At 30.9% G+C, this 21558-nt stretch overlaps 1 protein-coding gene across 1 annotated transcript in view; it reads right to left on the bottom strand.

The window, feature by feature from the left end:
• LOC121131893 (uncharacterized) overlaps nt 1-21558 on the bottom strand; it is a 148001-nt gene that overhangs the window by 83210 nt on the left and 43233 nt on the right. The window contains exons 4-5 of the mRNA XM_040727291.2: nt 17686-17929; nt 2806-3037 (exon numbers count right to left, since the gene is read on the bottom strand). Of these exons, the coding sequence (XP_040583225.1) occupies nt 2806-3037; nt 17686-17929 (476 nt within the window). The remainder of the gene's footprint in view (nt 1-2805; nt 3038-17685; nt 17930-21558) is intronic.

Raw genomic sequence — 21558 nt, 5'->3', positions numbered from 1 at the left:
CTATGAGCGGGAGTTTTACTGTTTTATCAAACATAACTAGGGAAAGGGTTTGTGTAAGAACAAGAGGAGAAGGCGCGAGCACAACATATAACATTACTGAATTAAGACCATTGTTAATATATGGTATTTGATTTTGGGTAGGAGAAAATGAATTACTGCTATAAGGAGGAGAACCTTCTACATTTATAATAACATAATTGCAGGGAAAATATTAAAATTATATTTATTTTATTATACAATTTTAAATCAATTATCATCTAAGAAAGGCGAGAATCCCTTTTTTTAGAGAGAGATATTAACACGCCCACAACCTATTAAATAATTTTTTTTTTAAAAGCACACGCATCAAACGTTTTTCCTTTTCTAATCGGTATAAATAGTTTTTCTTTACACAGATCCCTCTTTTTAACATAGCAAATCAAAATTTAACCCTAGTTGAACAAAAAAGATCTTGTGTTATGATCTATAAAACATAGAAACAAGGGGCCTTAAATATCCTTGTTGCAATCAAAAACTACCTGAGAAGCCTTAAACTTTATCAAACTAGGTTATTGATTATCCTCAGCATAAAGGTATCTTTGTCTAGGGGAGAAAGATAATCCGAAAACGGGACAGTCTAATATCTGTACATCTAGCTGTCATAAAATATAACTTATATCATTATTCTTCCATTTTCGCATTTTGCAAAAATATCCTTCTAATACATACATCCATTTAGGATTTTTGGCAAAATAGAACACCTTAATTACATATACGATGTCTAAACTATGGGTTTATGTATGTAGATATATACTCGTACACATTGTACATACAAAAAAATCAAGCTATTACAATATCCATTTATTATATACCAATTTAGGGATATTTGAATTAGATCATTTTATACATATATTTGTAATGAGAACAGTCAAAAAAATTATCATGTTATTAATAATTTATCATAGCTAGTTATTTACTAAAATATTAAGTGTACAATATAACTACATATACTCTGGTGTCAGAGACAAAGTACAATAGCATCTTTAGAAATGGTGTCAATGATAAACTACGACAGGGGCGTCCGCAGGGGGTTGACTAAAATGTATTTAGCTCCTTAAAACAAAACTTTTTATCGTCAAAACCATATAAAATATTGCTCTTTAGAAAAAGTTTTTTAATTTGAAAAGCCTTGCAAAACTGTTTTTTCAACTTCTCTTTTTATTTTTAAAAGTCATTCGGTAAAATTCAGTCTCTTCAAATTAAATTCTGATTTTTTTTTTATAATTTATACAAAATCCTATCCCAAAATAAACCCCTGTGGGCGCCCCTGCACGTGATTTTTCCCCAAATAATTATAACTCTCATGTGGACTTATGTAATTTTTTTATTTCCCACTCTCTCTAGAACCAGTGTTTTTTTGTTATCCCCTCCTCAAAAAACGCAAATTGAATTTAAATTAAATTCTGGGTCCTTTTGACCTTTTTTAGAAAATAATTTATATTATATTTTTAAACTGATCTTTCTTGGAAAAGGTCAAGTCATTTTATAGTCTTTTTAAAAAAAATGGTTGCATATTTTATTTAATGACTTTTTTTTTTTAAGAAAGCAAATATTTTTTTCTATGTCTATTATACCTTTTTTTAGAAAAGGTCACACTTTTACAATTTTTTCAAATTTTTGTCCCATGCTACTAATGACGTCATTTAGGCCGTCTTGGCACATTATTCAAGTCTACGTGGTTTTAAGTTTACCCCTTCCCAACGAAGATTAATGTGGTTTGAGGGCGGTTACTCTTCCCCTCTCCCCATAAGTGGGCATGTATTGGTAAATGCCCCTATGAGCGTTAAAGTTGTCCGAATCAAGATATGTATAACATATAAGTATTTTAACTCTTTGTAACTTTGATTTTACATCAGTTATTGAATATTTCCTGACAGTATTTGTCAAAAATGGATAACTAGCTGAGCCCACCGACTTGGTTTGTCATATGTTTTTTAATATATTGACAATGAAAAATTTATTTTATGTATATTTAATGTATTTAAAAAAATAATAATTTAAATATTTTGTTTGATTATTTAATAACTTTACGACTTCGCTCAACACAAACAACTGTTTTATGCCAAAATCCCTAGGAAATCTTTGGGAGTCTGTAAATTAAGTTAGTATATGTGTACATTTAAGTAACACCTGGGGTTTTTATGTTAGCAATTGTGTTGTGCAAAAATATTGGCCTTATTAGAGCCCTGTTGCTTTAGACTAAACAACTTTTATCTATAATAGAACCCTATATCTTACTCTGTTTTGTCATGAATCCTGGTCCAAAAAGCCAGTGTTGTGTCAGTTTTTAATTATGGATCTATTAGTCCTTGGTACAGTCTTTGGGATTGTTATTACAAGAGCTGATTAAAAATAAAATAAAGTTCAGTGACGTCATCAAGGACCAAACTTTTAGGGCTTATATGTAGGACTAAACTAGACCAGACCATTACTGAACCTTGCAGGACTGGAGTTTTCATTCCTAATTAAGGATCGATATAGCACCAAAAAACGATATAAAAAATTACTTATAAAAGACCTGGTAACTTCCTTTTTCTGACTAGGCACTTCAAATTTCAGGCAAGTTTATAATGCTTATTATTTTTGGGTAAGTTATTTTTTTATAAATATGCCAACGTGTACAGAACTTTATCAGTTTTAGGACTGATATGCAGGACTGAACTGGACTGAAATGAGACTAAAAAGGAACGAACTGCAGTTTTCAGTCATAAATAAGGAGCGATATAACACTACCCACAATATATTATTCTGTATGACAATACGTACTTGTTTTCATAGGGATCTTGTGAAACTCCTCATCGTTCCATGCCCAGTCCGTCCAGAATAAAAGCTCTTCCCCAAGACGAATATCCTGCGTTGTGATCAAATAACCCTTATGATTCAAAGGATCAGAGAGGAAAACGCAGTTACATGAGGCTTTTGAAGGTGCTGGACGAAGATAGCGGAACCAATTACTAGTTTCCGGATCCAAGGTTGATATATAGAGATTTTCCAAGATCTGAAACACGAAAAGAGTGTTTTAATGTAGTGAGTACAAGGTACAAGAGTATAATTTGAGTGTGATTATGAGTAATTAGTTATAATATCTATGTTTGTATAATGTATATGAGTTCTTCCATAAAATATGCAGAATAATTATAAGTAATATATAATAATTATCTCCCAATAAAAATGATTTTTTCATCTTTCTTAAGAAGCTCTTTAAATATTAGATTAGATTAGTTCATATTTAAGCTCATGGATGCAAAATAGAAAATATCAGTTGAATCATTTGTATTACATTAAGTTTCCAACCCCCACTTTACTTTATTACCATTACTTTAATTTTTTTTTATCATTTTGTCTCTTACTTTGAATGGATTAGAAATGGCTAATATTTTTACTAAAAATATTATGTAGCTTACTTTAAAAAGATAAGTAACTAGTTCTTTGAGAAGGAAGGTTTCAGTCTTTTTTTTTTTTTTTTTTTTCCTTCACTCCAGATTTTTGCCATAAAAAAACTAATCTTCAGCTATTTTTAATTGGTTAGTGTTATGAGTAGTGTTGGATCGATCTAAAAAAAAACTAAGGAGACTACAGTTTTATCAGTCCTGTTCTTATAAAAAAATTTAGTCGTAGGGCAGGTACATATTGGTCTTTTAAAGTTTTATGACGGATCCAACACTAGTTGTTAGTCATCCACACAGATTAAGTTTGACTTCATAAGTTCTCAAAATGTTCCTTTTAGTCAATCGATAGGATTGAATAATTTTTAACTATTTTGGAAAAAATATTCATATATAGATCAACTGGTCTAAAGTTATGAAATTTTACACTTTTTTAGAAGAAATTGTGTCTTTGTTTTGATATTATTTTTTTTAAATTAGAGCTTTTTATGTAGAATAACAAATTTTCTATTAAAAATATTATATAAATTTATGTGATTTTTTATAAGTGTAGTTACATGAATTGTAGTTTTCCGCCTACTTGTCTGTTTATTAGCGTATCACAGCCAAAGAATTCAACTAATACATACCAAATTTGCAAATACGCATTTTGTATACTCAAATAAACAAAGAAGTATAATCTTGGCGGACCTTGACCTGAGTGACCTCTTTATGGCCTTTATTTGAGGGAAAATATATATATTACTCAATTTTATTAAACAAGTGAGACTAAGCTCCATCCTAATAATCATTTTTCAGGAAAAAGTAGATAATAGTTAATTCTTTGTAATTTGAAACCATAACTTAGCTTTGCTTCTTTTCCCCGTTTCGTGTCAGATTATTACATAAATAAAATAAGTTTCAGCTATTGTCTGTTGGTTAGGCCTGTAAAAGATCCACCCACAGTAAGTTTGATGTAAATATAAAGGTAGGTTACCACATTGACAAGGGTGTCTGCAGGCGGTGGGCTGGAGGGGTAGTAATTTTTACTTTTTAGTAGAAAATTGAATATTTGAACTTATTTTTCAAAAAAATTAATATTTGCACTTATTTTTCAAAAAAAATAATATTTTAAATTTAATTTAATTTTTCAAATTTTTTTACAAAAAGAATAATTTTCTATGAATAGCTATGGATTTTTGAAATTTTCTCCAAAAAATTTAATATTTGAAATTTAATTTTTCTAAAAATATTTTTTTCTTTCTAAGCAGCTGTGAATCTGACATTTTTTTTTTTTTTTTGTGAATAGTTATTGTCATTTGAAAAAAAAATTCTTTTTTTTGTGAATATATACGGATTTTTCAAATTTTTCTCCCAAAAATTTTATATTCCACATTTAATTTTGAAAAAAAATTAATATTTTGTGAGAAGCTGTTAATTTTTAGAAAAAAATTTCAAAAAATAATTAATTTTTCAAAAATACTGTTTCGATATATTTTAATTTTTACAAAAAAAAAATTAAAAAGGGCCCCATCTAAAAAAAAAAATATATATATCCATAATCCTAAGAACTTTGCATATATTAATTTCCAAACTTCAACAAATATCCCTCTAAAAATAAAGAGGTTTTTTTTTTTTTAATGTTCCTGTAATTGGATCAGTTGTAGTTGCATTGATTAAGTATAAGTCAACTTTATAGTATTACATTTACTCCATCTAACGTAAGAATCTTGTTTGAATTCCATATGAATAAAGTATATTTCCTTCTCTAGGAATGATCGTGACGCGAACCTAATCACATTGAGTTCAAAAGAATAATTGAATCGAGTGCGTTGTCCATGAGCTACGTAGATAAAATGTTTCCTCTTTGGAAAGAAATAAAATTCCACATTAGTCATTTTCGGGCCTCCAAAATTTCAAAGTACATACGTCAAATAGACATTAAAAACAAATATTATGAGTAATTTGTATGTAAAATATATTTTTAAAAGACGAATTTTGCAATATTATACTTCTGTGGAGATCATAAATGTTTTTGAACAAAATTGACATTTCTAAGCGTGGAACACAATTTCGATTCCAAAACCAACCAATCTATTTAACATATTTTGCAAGGCATATTGTTTCCTTGTTTCTGATTGGATAAAACAGTATTGTATACTTAGGGACTTATGACGTTTGTATGTAGTTTATATTTTGTGAATTTTGGCAATTAATAAATTTTTTAATTTTTAATAAAGTATTCTAGGTACATAAATGAGACATTTAACTAGGTAGGGAAAGAAATAGTTTGAGCTGAGTCACAATGGTCATACACACTGGATTAAGTCATGATGGAGTAGGTGTTTAAACCTTGAATTTTATAAAACAAAATATCTTTATCAAAAGCACTAATATATATGTACAAATGTATTTTATCATTATCATAGTAATATCCTTAATTCCAAAGAGGAAAAAATAAAATAAAGAAATAAGAGCACATTTGATCAAGTTATTTAACAACACAGGGGCCTTTGTTCTTACTAGTGTTGGTTTTCGGTTTGAAAATCCTAGACCGGTCTGAGACCGGTATATTTTTTGTTGGACCGAATTAGTTCGGTGTAATAAAAAAGAGGTACTTTGTAAGTTTGTCCGTAATTCATACTTCCTCTTTCTATCTCGAAATTGGAGAGAGCGACAGAGGATATTTGAAATTCAATTCTCGCAACCTTTCAATAGTAAGGATATAACTTCATTACGTAAAGCGTAGGGACGCGAAGAGAAACGAAAAATATATTGACTTTGGAAAAGTGGAAGGATTTCGATCTTTTTTTCTTTTTTTAACTAGAAAGGATCTCCTCCCACCTGATCCTTCAGTCAACGGATGGACTCCGAGCAAACTCACCCCCTTTCCCTCTTTTGAATACTCCATAAGAGCCATATTCACAACTTCTTCCACACAATGAGACCTTCCACCTACTTTTCGTTACCCTTCGAAGTGCTAATTAACCGAATAACTCGAAAAAAAACGAGATTATTTTCCTCTTCATCCGTCAATATATTTTTTACTTTATTTTGCGTCCCAGGAAAAAGTAGAGATCCTTCCACTTTTCCTCCGTCAATATATTTGTCTCTTCACTTCGTGTCCCTCAAAAAAGTAGAGAACCTTCCATTATTCCTCCGTCAATATATTTTTCGTTTCGCTTCGCGTCCCTACGCTTTACGTACCAATGTTACTTCCTTACTATTGAAAGGTTGCAAGAACTATCCTCTGTCACTGTCTCCAATTTAGAGATAGAAAGGGAATGTATGACGTGCAGGCAAACTTATTCAGGATACCCCGAAAATGCCTCATAGAAAAATTCGCTGTATATTGGTCCATAGGAAAAATTTAGTCTAGTTCGATCCCAAAAAAATCGGTCTGGACCAATTTTATAGACAAACTGTTTATAACGTTTTCAAGTATGTATTTCCAATACAATGACGTCATACGATGTTTAAACAGAGATAGCTAGGAATAATTTTAATCCAGTCGTCTCTTATTTGCATAGTGTATTTGTTCTAGAACAAATAGTCTAGTTTTGAGATTTTTTGAAAAAATCAAGCACGGTTGATTTAGAAAAAAAAGAAATTTAGTCATTCATAATATATGAGACCGAAAAAATTGGTCTCCAAAGTGAGACCAAAAAAAAATAGGTCCACGGTCTGAAACTGCACTCTGGAACGAAAAATCGGTCTAGAAAAAATGACTCAAAACCGAACCGAAAAAAAAATTCGTTGCTGGACCGAGTCTCAACACTAGCTCTTAAACAAACTCCTTTTGATTTTTTGTAGGGTTAGTAATATGTAATATGTATGTAAGTTCCTTGTGGCTCCTGAAAGTCTTTCAATCATCATTTTAATAAGTTTTTTTTCTCTTCTATGAGTAAATCAAAAAAAGTAAAATAATTATATCAAAGTCAATTTAAACATAGTTTAGATTAGATCCTTTGCATCCTCTAAGATTATTATAGTAATTAGATGTAATGATAGGGCAGGAGGAGAAAAATACATTATTAGAGTCATTTAAAAATACTTAAAACTCATGGTTATAGTTATTATGTACATAAATATAAACGCTCCTTAGATGATGATGATGATCTCAAGAAATCATTCAACAGTATTGAATTTGAGTAATTTTCAAATATAGCGTAGAGTATCATCTACCATAGTGATTAATATCTTACTTTTTTGAAGAATGAAATATTTGTTGATTCGTTTGATGAGCAAACCCTCTGTAATTCTCTCTCGAATCATGGGCCATATCAAAGGAGTGTTTTTTGCCCTATAGCACTTGACTGTAATTTACATGAGAAAAAGAATATATTTGTTTTGTTTTGATTTTAAGTTGTCATTTAATAGAGTTACTATGGGCTTGAGTGTTTAGTAGAGTTGGATTCGAGAATCACTCGAACTGGAAAAATACTCGACATAACTAAAAATAAAAATTTGTAGAGTACAAAACTCTACACCCAAATGTGGACTCACTGAAGGCCGCCATAGTGAATGTGTAGCACAACTTGTCAAAGGAATTCGTTGTTAACTCTTGCCAGTGCCTTCCGGCACGTGTAAAGGCTGTGACTTAAAGTTAAATTTTGGGTTTATAACTGAGAGCTTTAACTACGCAGGCCAAGGATTGCAAAATATTTTTATGTATTAAAATATTATTTATTTAAGAATAACTATTTAGAATCGCCCTATATCAATGGATCAATTATCCATTAAAGTAGTGGAACACAGAAGGAAAATTAGCATTTCATCTCCAATTTCAGTTGCCCATTAGGTATTTAACAATACTTATAACTTCACTTCCTAGTCAGAGGGTCTTCTCATCTGCTGGGGAAATAGTTTCTAAGAAGAGAAACAGGATTAATTAACGATGTAGTATATATGATAGATCGTTACCCTTCTTAGTTACTTCGATTAGTAAGTATAGTATTAAAGTGTAGTTGATTCAATAATTATCAGAACTGATGAATCAAATTTTTGAAATAACTTCCTTTGTAAGTGACTAAACGTGAGTCCGTGGCATAAAAATGACATATATATCCCATTATTATGGGACCTAAATTCTCTCATTTATGTTGTTTCTTGATAACAAACCAAAGTAAAATATAATTATCATCGCCTACACGAACTTGACCAAACTCTGGGGGATTTTAACTCGAATCCAACTACAATTATTAGAGATTATTCACGTCTAGCATACACACTTTTTTGACCATATGGATTAGCCAAGGATTGGTGTCATCAAACCATAGCTGTTTACGATTCCTTTAATATTTTTAGTCTGAGTCCGATTTGAAGATTTACTTATTTAGAAACGACGGCATTGTTGCTGATGTAGTTTTATCGTAACCTCTTTCAAAGAGACGAAATACCTTAAGTTTAAAGTAGGGGATGTCTTTTCTAAACGTATAATACTCTAGTATTATATGTTCTCGGAATCATTCAATATTTTATTTCTTTTTTCAATATTCAATCCTAGCTATCTGTGAAGAAAATAAAAAAATAGATAGGACTGTAGGACCGATTAATGGGTCCTTATGACATTTAAAATAAAGTATATTTGTGAGTCTTAAGATTTGACTCATTCAAATTTAACTTTATCGAGTTCGAGTCCGGGTATATTCTAAAATCGGAGTGTAGTTATACTTTATTTCATATTCAAAGTATAGCTTACTTTAACCTTTATTGTTTCTTGAAACCTTTCTTCCAAAAATAGATAGGAAAAAGGCCAGAAATCAGTTGTTATTAGTTAGCCAATTCTTCTCCAGTATGGAGTTATTATTCAATAATAATTGAAAAAAATTGTTGACAGCTTAACAAGAGCTACTTCAAATTCAACCAATCAACATTCAGTGCACTGATAAGAGGGAAAGAAGCGGGAAAATTGAAAGCTGTCAGCAAAATACAATGTACATTTTTATATTAATGAGATACCCCCGTGATAGAGACATACTCTTTGTAAGGCAGTTGGACCTCTTATTTTATGACAATAGTATCATTCATATTACATGAGTTATACGGATAATTCTTTTTTAATGCAAAGAGATGCACTAAGGAAGCAATGTTTCAAGTTGTAGGCTAAGCACATGCTACAATCATGGATGATCCGTATGAAGTGTATATATATATAAATACAAAATATGGCTAACGATTCCGAAATACCTTCATGCACGCAAATTACAAAACCTTTATAAATCTTATGTAGATAAATGCCCCTTAAATGACAATGAATTTGACCCTTTCACAGATAAAAATCTACAAATGGATTCGCTGACTAACTTTTTTCTGCGTATGCACTAATAACACGAGATATTGAAGAAAATCATTATTATTAGACAATGAGGTACTTAAATGATACAGGCACAAGTTTTGTGTTAATTCATATCAATTTAAAACCCTTCTCAAATAAGGCATTGTTTGAGACTAAAGTGAATTCTAAGGTCAAGTCTTGCTATAGGAATTCGTGGTAATTCCATAGATTTTACCACTGAATGTATTTAAAGGCCTGAATTCATTGCTAATCTACATATAAACATTTTAAAATGTACTCATTGTAAATTAGTAGAATCTTGGAACATTATAAATATTTTAAATATATTTGGACTTGGGGGCGGAGTTAGTTGTGAATGAACAAAAGTAACTAATCCCATCTTATAAAAGGTTAATTGTATATTCACTTATTATTGGGCTTTAGTGTTTGTTATTGTTTCTTTAACCTTGATGATAGGTCAAATAGAGGAGATGTAGATTGTAAACATATAATACGTACATAAATTTTGTTTGCTTGTTAGTCTGTTGTTGAAAATAAATAGAACAAGTAACTGTGTTAGTAATATTTTTGATTACCTAGAATTTGATTTATGCAAGATATGCAATGCATTGTGCATACTTAGTTCAATAATGTATTGAATTTTATTTATGGTAGCTTCCCCCTCTCTGTAATGACAAATTATCCTAATAAAGTCATTTCACATCAAATCACACAAAAATTTTCACCTACACATCTAGAATTTAATGAAATTCAATATACATCAGGTGTTTGCATTTATTTTATCTTAGAATCTTTTTTCCCAAAGATACAGAAAAAAAAAACCTCTTATTCTTTGTAACTCAATGTTCGTAGGTTCGATTCATGGTCGGTCCCGGTTCTAGGACACTTTGCCAAAAGTGATTTTCCCAATCAAACACATTGCTGGATAATCACTTTGTCCAATGACCTTTTTGCCGAACAGACACTTTGTTGAAAAAAATAATAAATATGATTTCTAGTCATGTTACTCCCATTTTAGAAGTAGCCACAAATTGCAAAGAGGAAGGCTTGTCATTGGACAAGATTTGGACTACACAAGGAGCACCAATCCCCTTGAAAACCAATACAAAGAATATTCACCCAAGAAATCAAACATCGATAGCGGTGAACAAAATAGACAGTATATTTGTATGTTAGAAAGGTAACACCTTGATTTATTGGGTGACTGCCATGATTTTTGTTAAGGTGATTCTAATAATGATTCCAGCCAACTGTTCAAGCATCCTTTTAATTAAATGATTTAATTAATTATTAATTATTGAACACTTAATGATTGTAATACGTTGCTAATTTTAACATTTTATATTTTAAAATAGCTGTTACATGAATGGGAATAATAATTGCATTGTATAGCAGCATGAATCATCATCAAATATATTTATTATATTTTTTCGTTGATGGACCCTCAGCAAAGAACTGGTGGTGCTGGAAAAAACATTTTTTCTGTATCGTCTGGTACAATTTGAGTAATCATTGAGTTGATAAAATTTGACTAATTTGAGTTATCTGGCTAAAAAAAAATCTTATAATTGTCGTGAAAAAAATCTTTAAAAGGTAACGTTGGTTCAACTTAAGAGCCATTTAGCGAGACAAAAATAACAAATAAATGTATGAAAAGACGTCACCGGCTACACTGTACTTAGTGCTCCATGATTAATATAATCCATACACTATAAAGAAAGAAAAATGAGTATAATATGAAGGAAGCACTCTATAAAAAGAATGAAATCTCTCAGGCGTTTAGTTCAACTCATATTTTAAAAAAAGAAGAAAAAAAGGGCAGTACTTTATATAAAATTAAAATAAAAGGGATGTGACTTTAAACGAACTTGAACAACGAGTTCTCTTTGACTCATCAAATCATTTTAAAAAAATTCTGAAGCTCTTATTACTATTTTTTCATTCTGCGGCAAAAAGCTTCTAAGTATTGAGGAATTACGTGTGAGTGTGCTCATGAAAAAGGAAGGTAACACCAAGGCATTATTCCTGGGTGTTATCTTAATATAATATAAAAAGCAAAATTTGTATATTCGTCGTTGTCTTATAACTCCGGGCAGTGTCAGGTACTACCGCTATTCTAAAATAAATTGAATATGGCTAAAGATAATAAGATTTGCTTTTTTGAAGATGTGTTTACTTGAATTAGAAACACAGGGCAGTTTATTTAATAAATATTACATTTTTCATTGGTACATTTTATGTTTTTTTGATATGATTAAATAAATATTTATAAGTAATATAATGCTGTAAGTATATAAATAACTATATTTCATTTATAGTTCAAATCATAATGTCTCCAAAACAAAAAATCTTATCTTATAATTAGAAAAAATTAAAAATATAATTAGCTAAAAAGTAAATTCGATTTGACGTAGATAAAATGTGATTCACGACGTCAAATGTCATAAAATAAGCCCATTGCTCCAAAATGAGCCAATATGAAAACTAGTTCGATACAAAACTTTTTAAGTCATATATTTCTATTCGTTTTAGAAAAAAAATTTATAGTTGAAATTGAACTAAAGATTAAGAAAACATAACAAATTGAAATTTTGTGTGCATCACAGTTCCTTCTAAAATTGTAAAAATAAAGGACATTAATATCTCGTAAACTAAACATCAAAAGGCAAAAATATTATTGAACCAAAAGTTTTCATGTACAGATTAGTGTTGAGACTCGGTTCAAGGCGAATATCTTTCTAAAATTCGGTCTTCTTAAGTGATTTTTCCTAGACGGAGTTGCTCCGATATTTTTGACCAGACCGCGTTCTCAGACCGTAGACCGAAATTTAATCGTTTACAAATCGATGACCGATTCTTTGAGTTTCAATATATGGACCTTTTTCTCCTATATCTTGATTTATGAATTTTACGTATATAATTTATGCAAGACATTTTTCATTCATGCGACGTTGTTGTCTATATGTTCACAGTTTTGAAATACACAAAACGTTATTTTTAAATGAGACAGTTCCAGAAATATTTGTTCTTTTGGACCAATCTGGAATGAATTTTTCTTTTGTACCGATCTATGAAAAAATTTTATTTGAGACCAGTCCATACTGAATTTCTTTAAAAGAACTAATTAGTAGAGTCCACTAAGAACCATGACGATCTCAGACCGCTATTGGATCTTCAGACTGAAACCCAACACTAGTAAAAATCTTCATGAATACTAAATTTAATCAAATTCTGATTTGTTGAGTTGGACACCTTTGAACAATTTGATGTGGAATGACTCAATTACAAACATATGCCTATTTATGGAGATTTGTTTTACACAACTCAATTGTGATGGTGATGTTTCACAAAAGAGTTTAATTATATATTTAACAAGGAAACGTATTTATGGCTTGATTTTTTATAATGGCGCTTGAATAGTAAAGTCATCAATCTTTGAAATTTTGTATTTACATTTCAAAAATCCCTTCTCTAGCTACTAAAGGGCTAATTATAACTCTTAGAGAAGGACTCAAAGGAATGCATATATTCCATAATAAATAGTAAGTTTGTAAATCATAAGTATTTTCCATCAGATGGGGGGGAAACCCCTGAAAATTAATAAAGTAACCCTGACAATTTGAAGAATGTTTTGGAGAAAAGCAGCTAATCTGTCATGACACTTCATTAGATTAGCTATGAGCAGCTATGAGAGCAATGAAATAAACTCAAATCCCACTCCGAATCTCTAAAGACATAGGCAAGAATTACTTTATTTTTGATTCTCAACTCTTCTCTGAATCCAATAGGAACTTACAAGTTTATAACTCCCCAACAAAGCCTCAGTGTTTCTAGGGGTCATTCATGAGCATAACCCTAAGATGTTCTCAACTTAATAATTTATGAATAACAGCTTTAGAAAATACAAAATACTTTCTATATTATTGCATGAACAAAACTTACACACTATAAAAATGCCTAAGATTTACAACTCTGTATATTGTTGATTTCAAAATTGTAAGTCTCACTGATGGGAGGAAAAATCAACATCAATTTTTTTTTTCCATACTTTCATTTCCATTGATTTTCTACCAAAAAATGTACTATGGTTATTTTTTTGTTTTGTATACTACTTATAATCGGACATAAAACTCCCTCTACAGTGTATCATTTTTACGAATATCATGAGAAGGTACTTCAATCTACCAATGGAATTATTTTTGTAAAATTTTATATCATCAAAAAATAAAATGGTGACAATTTGATTACTTCATTTACAGGCATAAGTCTTCTTAACCATCGGGGCGACATAACTTTTATTCTTATACTATACATAAGGGTGATAATTTTGGTAAGAATAGAAAAGCGTGCGAGGAGAAATAAATAAATACATATGGCCTCATTGATTAAATAATATATACATCTTCTTCTCTCAATCAAGAACGTTATCATTCCTGCCTTTATTATTCAATATTAATATAATATTAGATGCTGATAATCGATAGAGAACTGAATAAAATGCCTAAAATAACGTTGCCTTCTGTCTGGATTTATTAAAATGGAGGCCCAGGAATTTGGAAAATACTTACCGGATGAGAAACAGATGGCTTGTCGGATGTGTCAATATAAATGTGCCTTTAGTCCCTTGTCTAGAACTACACGCCACTCATTATCCTCATCTCATATCAAGAGTATGGATATTCATCTATAAAATCAAGTTAACGATGAACACATCAAGTCAGACTTTAACTTTGATCTCACAAAGATGCTTATTGCATGTAATATAACCTTATCCATTGCTAATCATCCTACGTTCAAAAAATTTATGGAGAAAGACACGGGTAAATTCTTCACTTCCACAGGAACTATCATTAATTAATGGAGGAGGTTGGTAATGATGTCATTTACCCATTGTAAATTGGGAAGTTAAGATAATTTTCAGCATGTTTAGAGTCATCCACACCAAATTTCATCCACAACAAATGCAAGATTTATGGCTTTCTCTCGGCTACTTGATCCATCTAGGGATTCAGTACGTTTTTCATGTGGTAAATGTAGACATCTGTTTTCACTATAAGGACGGATTCCTAGACGTAGCTGCGTAACGTTGCCTCTATTGCTCAAACCCCCAGGACCATAACAGTGACAAGGAACTTCAATGCCATCACAACCGGAAACTCTGAAGGGTTTCTGCAGAACAACGATTGTTTTTCTTGTTCGCCTTTTGCTCCTTGGAGAAAATCTTCCTATTTGAGTAAAAGATGAGGATGTTCAGTAAGGGAAGACTCTAGAACTTTTTGAGCTTCTCTGCCTTCATACAGACAATCTCCTTTGTCATCTGTCTCACTGGCCTCTAAAAGGCAAGTAGGACTTATATCGAATGTACTCCCTCACCACCTTCCTCAACAAGAAGTCAGATATCCCTACAGACAGTCCAGAGTTATCGTTAATGATATTCAAGATTTGATTGACAATATCGTCGCATCCCTCATCACTACTGCGTTTTCCCTTTTCCAACTTCACATCAAACTTATGAACATCACCACCATTCCAAGATACTTTGTCGAAACTCCTTTTTTAGTTCTTGAGAGTGTTGTAAGGGATGCTGTTGAACTCTGTGATCTCTGAATTCCTATGGGGAACCAAGTTACTATGGCTCTTCTCTCAGCCTCCTCTACTGGCCCATTCATAATTACGACTCAAACAAAACTGTCCCACGAAAGCCCATTGTATATAAAATCAGCTGATACCAAAGTCGGGACAATACGGCAACTTTCATGGGTAGATACAGACTATACTGTTTACCGTTGTCAATAGCAATCGCAATCTGGACAACCATCTTCCATAACTCAAATCCCGGGGAAGGATATATGTGGACCGTCAACACCAAAGCAAACTAGAATAAATTTTCTCAAAATTGAGTGTGGATTCATTTTCATTCCTCAAGGAATAATTATCGTCCATTTCAATCAACAAATAATTTTTATTTACACTTTGAAATCATAGCAAATTGCACTTAAAGGAGCCAAAATTGTTAATCAAAATAAAAGAATGAAAAATCAATAGATTTATTTAAAAAGGGCAATTTTGGTTTTAAAAAAATATATGATCCTCTCACCTATCTACGCCCCTGATACATCCCATAGTCTCACTTGTCCATATGTATCATTCGAAAGAGTTGTACTGGCTGTTCAATACGTTATATTTTTGACTTAATGTATAGCTGTTATACTCATAACAACATCCCTCTTTTGTTCAAATAATAAATCGATTTATTCAAGGACCAATGTATCTATGAATGTATGACGTACGTGTGTAACATAGAAACAGTGCAGCTGATCTCATAAATCTTATATGGTTGTTGTTGAGAGAACTTGTTGAAGCACATGCAAATGTTCTCTTTTGTCCTATTTAAAAAAAATGGTAGGTACATATTTTTATATAAATTTCTTTCTATGCCATAAGGTTATAACAACAGTTACATGATTCTCACAAAATGGGTTCATCAAACAAAACAAAAAAATATCATTGAATGATCATTGTTATTAGTAGATATGTGGACCACACACTTGACTGGGATCTACGGTAAATGTCTGTGAATTTAATATATTTTCCCCTTCTGATGAGGAGGGTATTTTATTTACTTTTTTGAATGATTGTCTATTCATCTTTTATCAGGAGATGTGTTTGTTCTTCTGATGCGTCATTCGTCATTGTATGTGTGTATGCTTTATGAATCACAGTGAAGGGCTTTCAAAAAACATTGAGTTATTATCATATTCAGACTTTTCCACAAATAAACATCTCAATCTTAGATTATATCAAGACAGATTCACTCTCTAATGGTCTACCATCATTCCTAGTGTTGTGTCGATCCATATTTACGACTGAAGACTGTAGTCCCGTCCAGTTTAGTCCTAATCCGGTCCATTTTGTACTAAAATGATAAAGTTTGGTCCTTGATGACGTCACTCAACTTTATTTCTTCATTTTTTAATCAGTTTGAGTACTGAAAGTCCGAAAGACCGACGGTCTTAAGGAATTGATCCCAAGGACTGATTGGACCGGTCCTAAGGCTGTACTAAACCGAATAAAAAAGGACAAAGACAATGCTAACCAATCCTATTAGAATATAATCCTACCTTGAAGACAAGAACAAACATTGAGTTATGACAACCTGGGCCGGTTTTAGCGTGATTGCGGTATGGTGTAAAGATAAATGGGACCTCTTCTTTTTTTTTTTTTTTAAGAAGAGGTTTGGAATCTTTTTTTTTTCTTTTTTTTTAAATGATATTTAAGGTCTTTTAAAAAAAGATTTTCTTAAACGGCCTTTTTAATGGCTGTTATGCATATCTCATTGAATGACATAGTTTTTTTTTAGAAAAGGTAGATTCTTGTTATCATTTTCTTGGTCTTTTTTTAAATGATTTCTTCCCAGTTTATATAGTTAAATTTTAAAGAAAATATATAACAGTGCAGGCCTCCAACCTAATTTAGGGCCTTTGACAAGCTACCCCTAAAACAGGCCCTAAAGAGAACGGGACATAGATATACAATGATGGAGATCAAGACTCATCTCAGAAACCCCATCATACACGGTATGTGATTGATTTACAAAAAGAGGGGGCAGTTTATATAATTGTGACGTCACCAACGTAACAAGGGAAGCCCGTTTGGGGTTGTTGAACTTTTTCCGCTGTTTTTTTTTTTTTTTATCAATGCCAAATTTGGGAAATAATGTTTTTTTGACAGAGTCAAGAAGCTAGCTTTTTAAAGTTAACTTTTGCTAAATTTGAACGAATAACCTTTTTTATAGAAAATGTTGGCAATTTTTTTTATCTCCAAAATCATGACATTTTTTTTTTTTTTTTTAACTATAACTATAACAATTTTGTAAAAGTGGGGAGCCAATGGTCCGATAGTTACGGCGCCATTACCATCATTACTACCGAATAAACGCAAACAGTTCTTATATACAGGGATTAAATTTTAGCTAAAAATAACCTTCCACAAATGTTGAAAGTCCGTGTCTTTATTGATATCCACCTCCTGGATTTGATCTCCTATCAAAGGTCCGAAGCGGGAATGTTTTTCGATTCCTACTTGTGTAATAACACCATACCCATTGCTAGGATGAGGATAAATATCTTCTTCTTCAACGTCTTCGGGATCCTTTTTTGGGGGGGATGAGTTCAGTTCCAGAATTTGGAGTTGAGATGGAAGACTGAGTCGTGAGAGGGATTCATACCTAAAGGAATAAATAGAGATGTTATATAATACAAATATTCTGTGATTCTTAGATATTAAAATATACATCTATGAAATTTAATATTTATACCATAAATACCCAGTAGGTGATTATGCACTTTCAAGTGTTTTGAATAAGTATGTACCTCAATTATTATCGAAATGTAATTCATAATCATAACAAAGGGAACACTCATTTTGTACAAATTAATTCAGTCAAGAAAGTAAATATCTTTGAGCGCCGAATCCAAAAATTATCTCAGTTTTTCTCTCAATCATCTAAATTCTGAAATGTCTGGGATTATACTAATTTGGAAAATGTATCGTTCAGAGTCATTTTTTACTCTTAAAACAATCCCCTAATTACATGTAAGAAAAATAAAGCTTATGTAAAAGTGTTGTTATTGAAACTTTATCATGTTCTGAACTCAATATATTTCTATTTTTAGGCTTAAAAACGATGCAAAACGGGATTCTTGTGTAGACCCTTATAACTTATTCATAATACATAGTGATGAGGAATTTCATAGCTAATATTATATAAAAATATTCAATGTATAATTTAAAAAATATTCATCTCCAAGGATTTTTATTCAATTTTGTATTTTTTAAGGGATCCCATTTTGAAATATTAAATTATCTACTCATCCTGAATGGATCCCTTTATTTTTTCGATCCTGAAGAAGTGTACTCTACTCCCTTATGAGGTTTAGTATTTTTTAAGGGATGAATTTTCCTCCCGTCGTTCCTCATGGAATTCAGAATTCAAATTTGAACATCTCTTAAGATGGATGATCAAGTTAGAAGTATCTTCCTTCGATTGCCGCGATCTTACTAGGCATGATGTCATAAAATCGAAAAAAATACGAGGATATTGTTGGCATACTTGCAGGTAAACTTCCATAAAAATGGGATCACTACAAAATGGAAAAAATATCCTTGGAGACGCATATTTTTTAAATTTCCTTTTTTTTAGTTGACATTTTTTTTAAATTGCTGACTTTCAATTTATCCTAAAATCAAAAGGTTTTTTGATTTTAGAGCATGAGCAAACTAAAAATATATATATATTATCCTCAAGGTGGTGTAACAGTATGTAGCTTGTTGTTTAAAAAAATAGAGAAACTATTCCCAGCGTCGTCTATGTAAGCAACATATACCCATATTTTATATTCAATAATATTATATTTAGGGAGCTGTATTAATTGGCTTCAAGACGGTGCCAGTTTCTGTCACTTTGTTTACAAACTAATACAAGAATGCGCAATCGGAAGAATGCAAAACTTTGTCTCAAAAATTAAATTGAGTCATGTATCTCATTATGTTCCAAACCCAAAAATATCCGCCTTAGGACATAATTAGGATTATCTACTGATAAATCCTATTTTTATAATCCATTCAACATGGACAAACGTATATATATGCTTGAAGTTACTCAAAAACCATTGCGTATAAAAAATAAATTAGCTAGGAAAATAAGAAAGATGACACATTTTGTCTGTTCACTTTTAAAGTTATTAAATTTGAAATTTTTATCCTATTCTAATTCATTTTTACTGCAAGTTTTGAAGTAATTCCTGTATTTTTTTATATTTTCTAAATATGAATAATTTCCCTCTATAACATTTTATTTTTAAGGTATTTTTAGTTTGAAAAACTCAAACGTATTTTATTCCTAATTATCATTTCATTATTATGAGTGAATTCAATCAAGGAATTTAATAGTAAATTGACTAATACGTCACACTCCATCAACAAAGGAAAAAAAGGAAAACGCGTAGTGGAAGACACACATCAGTCCAAATATGTGTAATTGGCATGCTTGTATTTCTAGTTACATTGGGTAAAACTATATAAATTTTATGCCCTCCCAATTTTAATGTATGGATCTGAGATTTGGAATCCTTCAAGAAACTACTTAATTAAGTCCTTAGAAAAGGTACAAGCCAATTAAGATAACGAGAACAATGAATGCAAAATTAAAAGACTAGACGTGCTATTAAAGATATAATAATGGATACTAAATAAAGACTATCTCTTCCACAAAACGAGACTCTCAATACCATTTACCTACCAAAACTAAAGATTGGCAACTTTAAGTATAGTTTCTTTTAAAGATCGACAAGTCGTTGGAATAGAATACCTTTTTATTTTCGCCAGGGAAGTGAGACTGACCTCAAGTGATTTTTAGTTAATTCTTTTTTGATGTGATACGTATATATATAACTTGTTATATTCTTCACTCTTGTGGTTTAATTTATTATCTTGCTGTTGTTGTTTTTTTCCGTTGCAATGGCAAGTTATTTTTTAAAAAAATGGAATTTTGGTTTTTAAATGATTCACTTTTATTCAAAATGTCGACCTTTATAGGCTTTGTTTATTGCCACTGGTCGAAATAAAATAAATAGAAATTTAGTTTTTTCAAGAGTTTATTGGAAATTTGTTCATTTTATGTCGTAAAATATCCACTTTGAGCCTCCAAGATGGTGTCTACTTTAATTATGCTGCACTTTAGAATTTCAGTGAAAACAGAGCCTACTTATTTTATAAATATCGGTCAATTTGGACTTTATATTCAAATTTCTGGAATGCATTGACATAGAGCAGTGGTCTAAAACCACCATTTGCTTCCGAAAAATAAGTCATTCACTTTTTTATTATGAAAATATTATAATATGGTCTTATAAGACTCCACCTTCCTGGGATGCGAAAAAATTGTCAAGTTTTGAGGGGTTTGCAGTGATAGAAAGGTTGAAGACCATAATAATTATTATTATAAGCGAAGTAAATGATTTTTTAGGGGGAAATTTCGAATAATGTCCAATTGATGGCGTATCCTTCAATTATGATATATTTTAGAATTTTAGTGGAAACGCTCTATATAAGTATTATTTTATATATTTCTATAAATTATGAGCTTAATATTTAAATTTCTGGGATACATTGATAATTCCAAAAAAGATCCACCATATTTTGAGGCAGTGGTTAAAATCCACTAGTTCCTTTAGCAAAATAAGAAATTAACACTTTTATGATGAAAGTATTATATATATTGTCATGTTTAGCTCCTCCTTGAAGAGCACAGTAAAATTGTAAAGTTTAAGCGGCATTGCAGTGATAAAAAGGTTAAAGACTATAATAATTATTATCATAAGCGTAGGAAATAAAAATTTGGATGGTGCAATTTCAATATAAAAGATCGAATAAGGATAAATATGTTATAGCAAATTCATTTCCCAAATATTTATAAGTATATTAGAAATTACAAATTTCTAGGCCTAGGATCATTTCAGAAATGGAAAATAATGATTACTTGAAGAATATAAATACATACTATAATGGGAAATTGGTAGAGCAAAAAAACTTTGTCTAAAATCAAATTGGGTTATGTATCTCAATTTGTTCCAAAGTTATGGTCCATGATTTATTTTTTACGTTTTATGCTTCCTTTACCTATCAAAAATTAATGGGCTCTTCCTGTGACCATATATAATCTTCGTACACAGTTCGATCACAATCTATCTGCAACTTTTGCCGTAATCCTGGTGACTAACAAACAAACAGTGACAAAACCATAACGACAGTTCAACTTCGTTGACGCAATAATAAGAAAACAACTCTCATATCTCA

Source organism: Lepeophtheirus salmonis, chromosome 1, assembly GCF_016086655.4.
Source record: "Lepeophtheirus salmonis chromosome 1, UVic_Lsal_1.4, whole genome shotgun sequence".
NCBI lineage: Eukaryota > Metazoa > Arthropoda > Copepoda > Siphonostomatoida > Caligidae > Lepeophtheirus > Lepeophtheirus salmonis.
The sequence above is the reverse complement of the archived record's forward strand: the minus strand, read 5'-3'. Positions and strand labels throughout refer to the sequence as shown.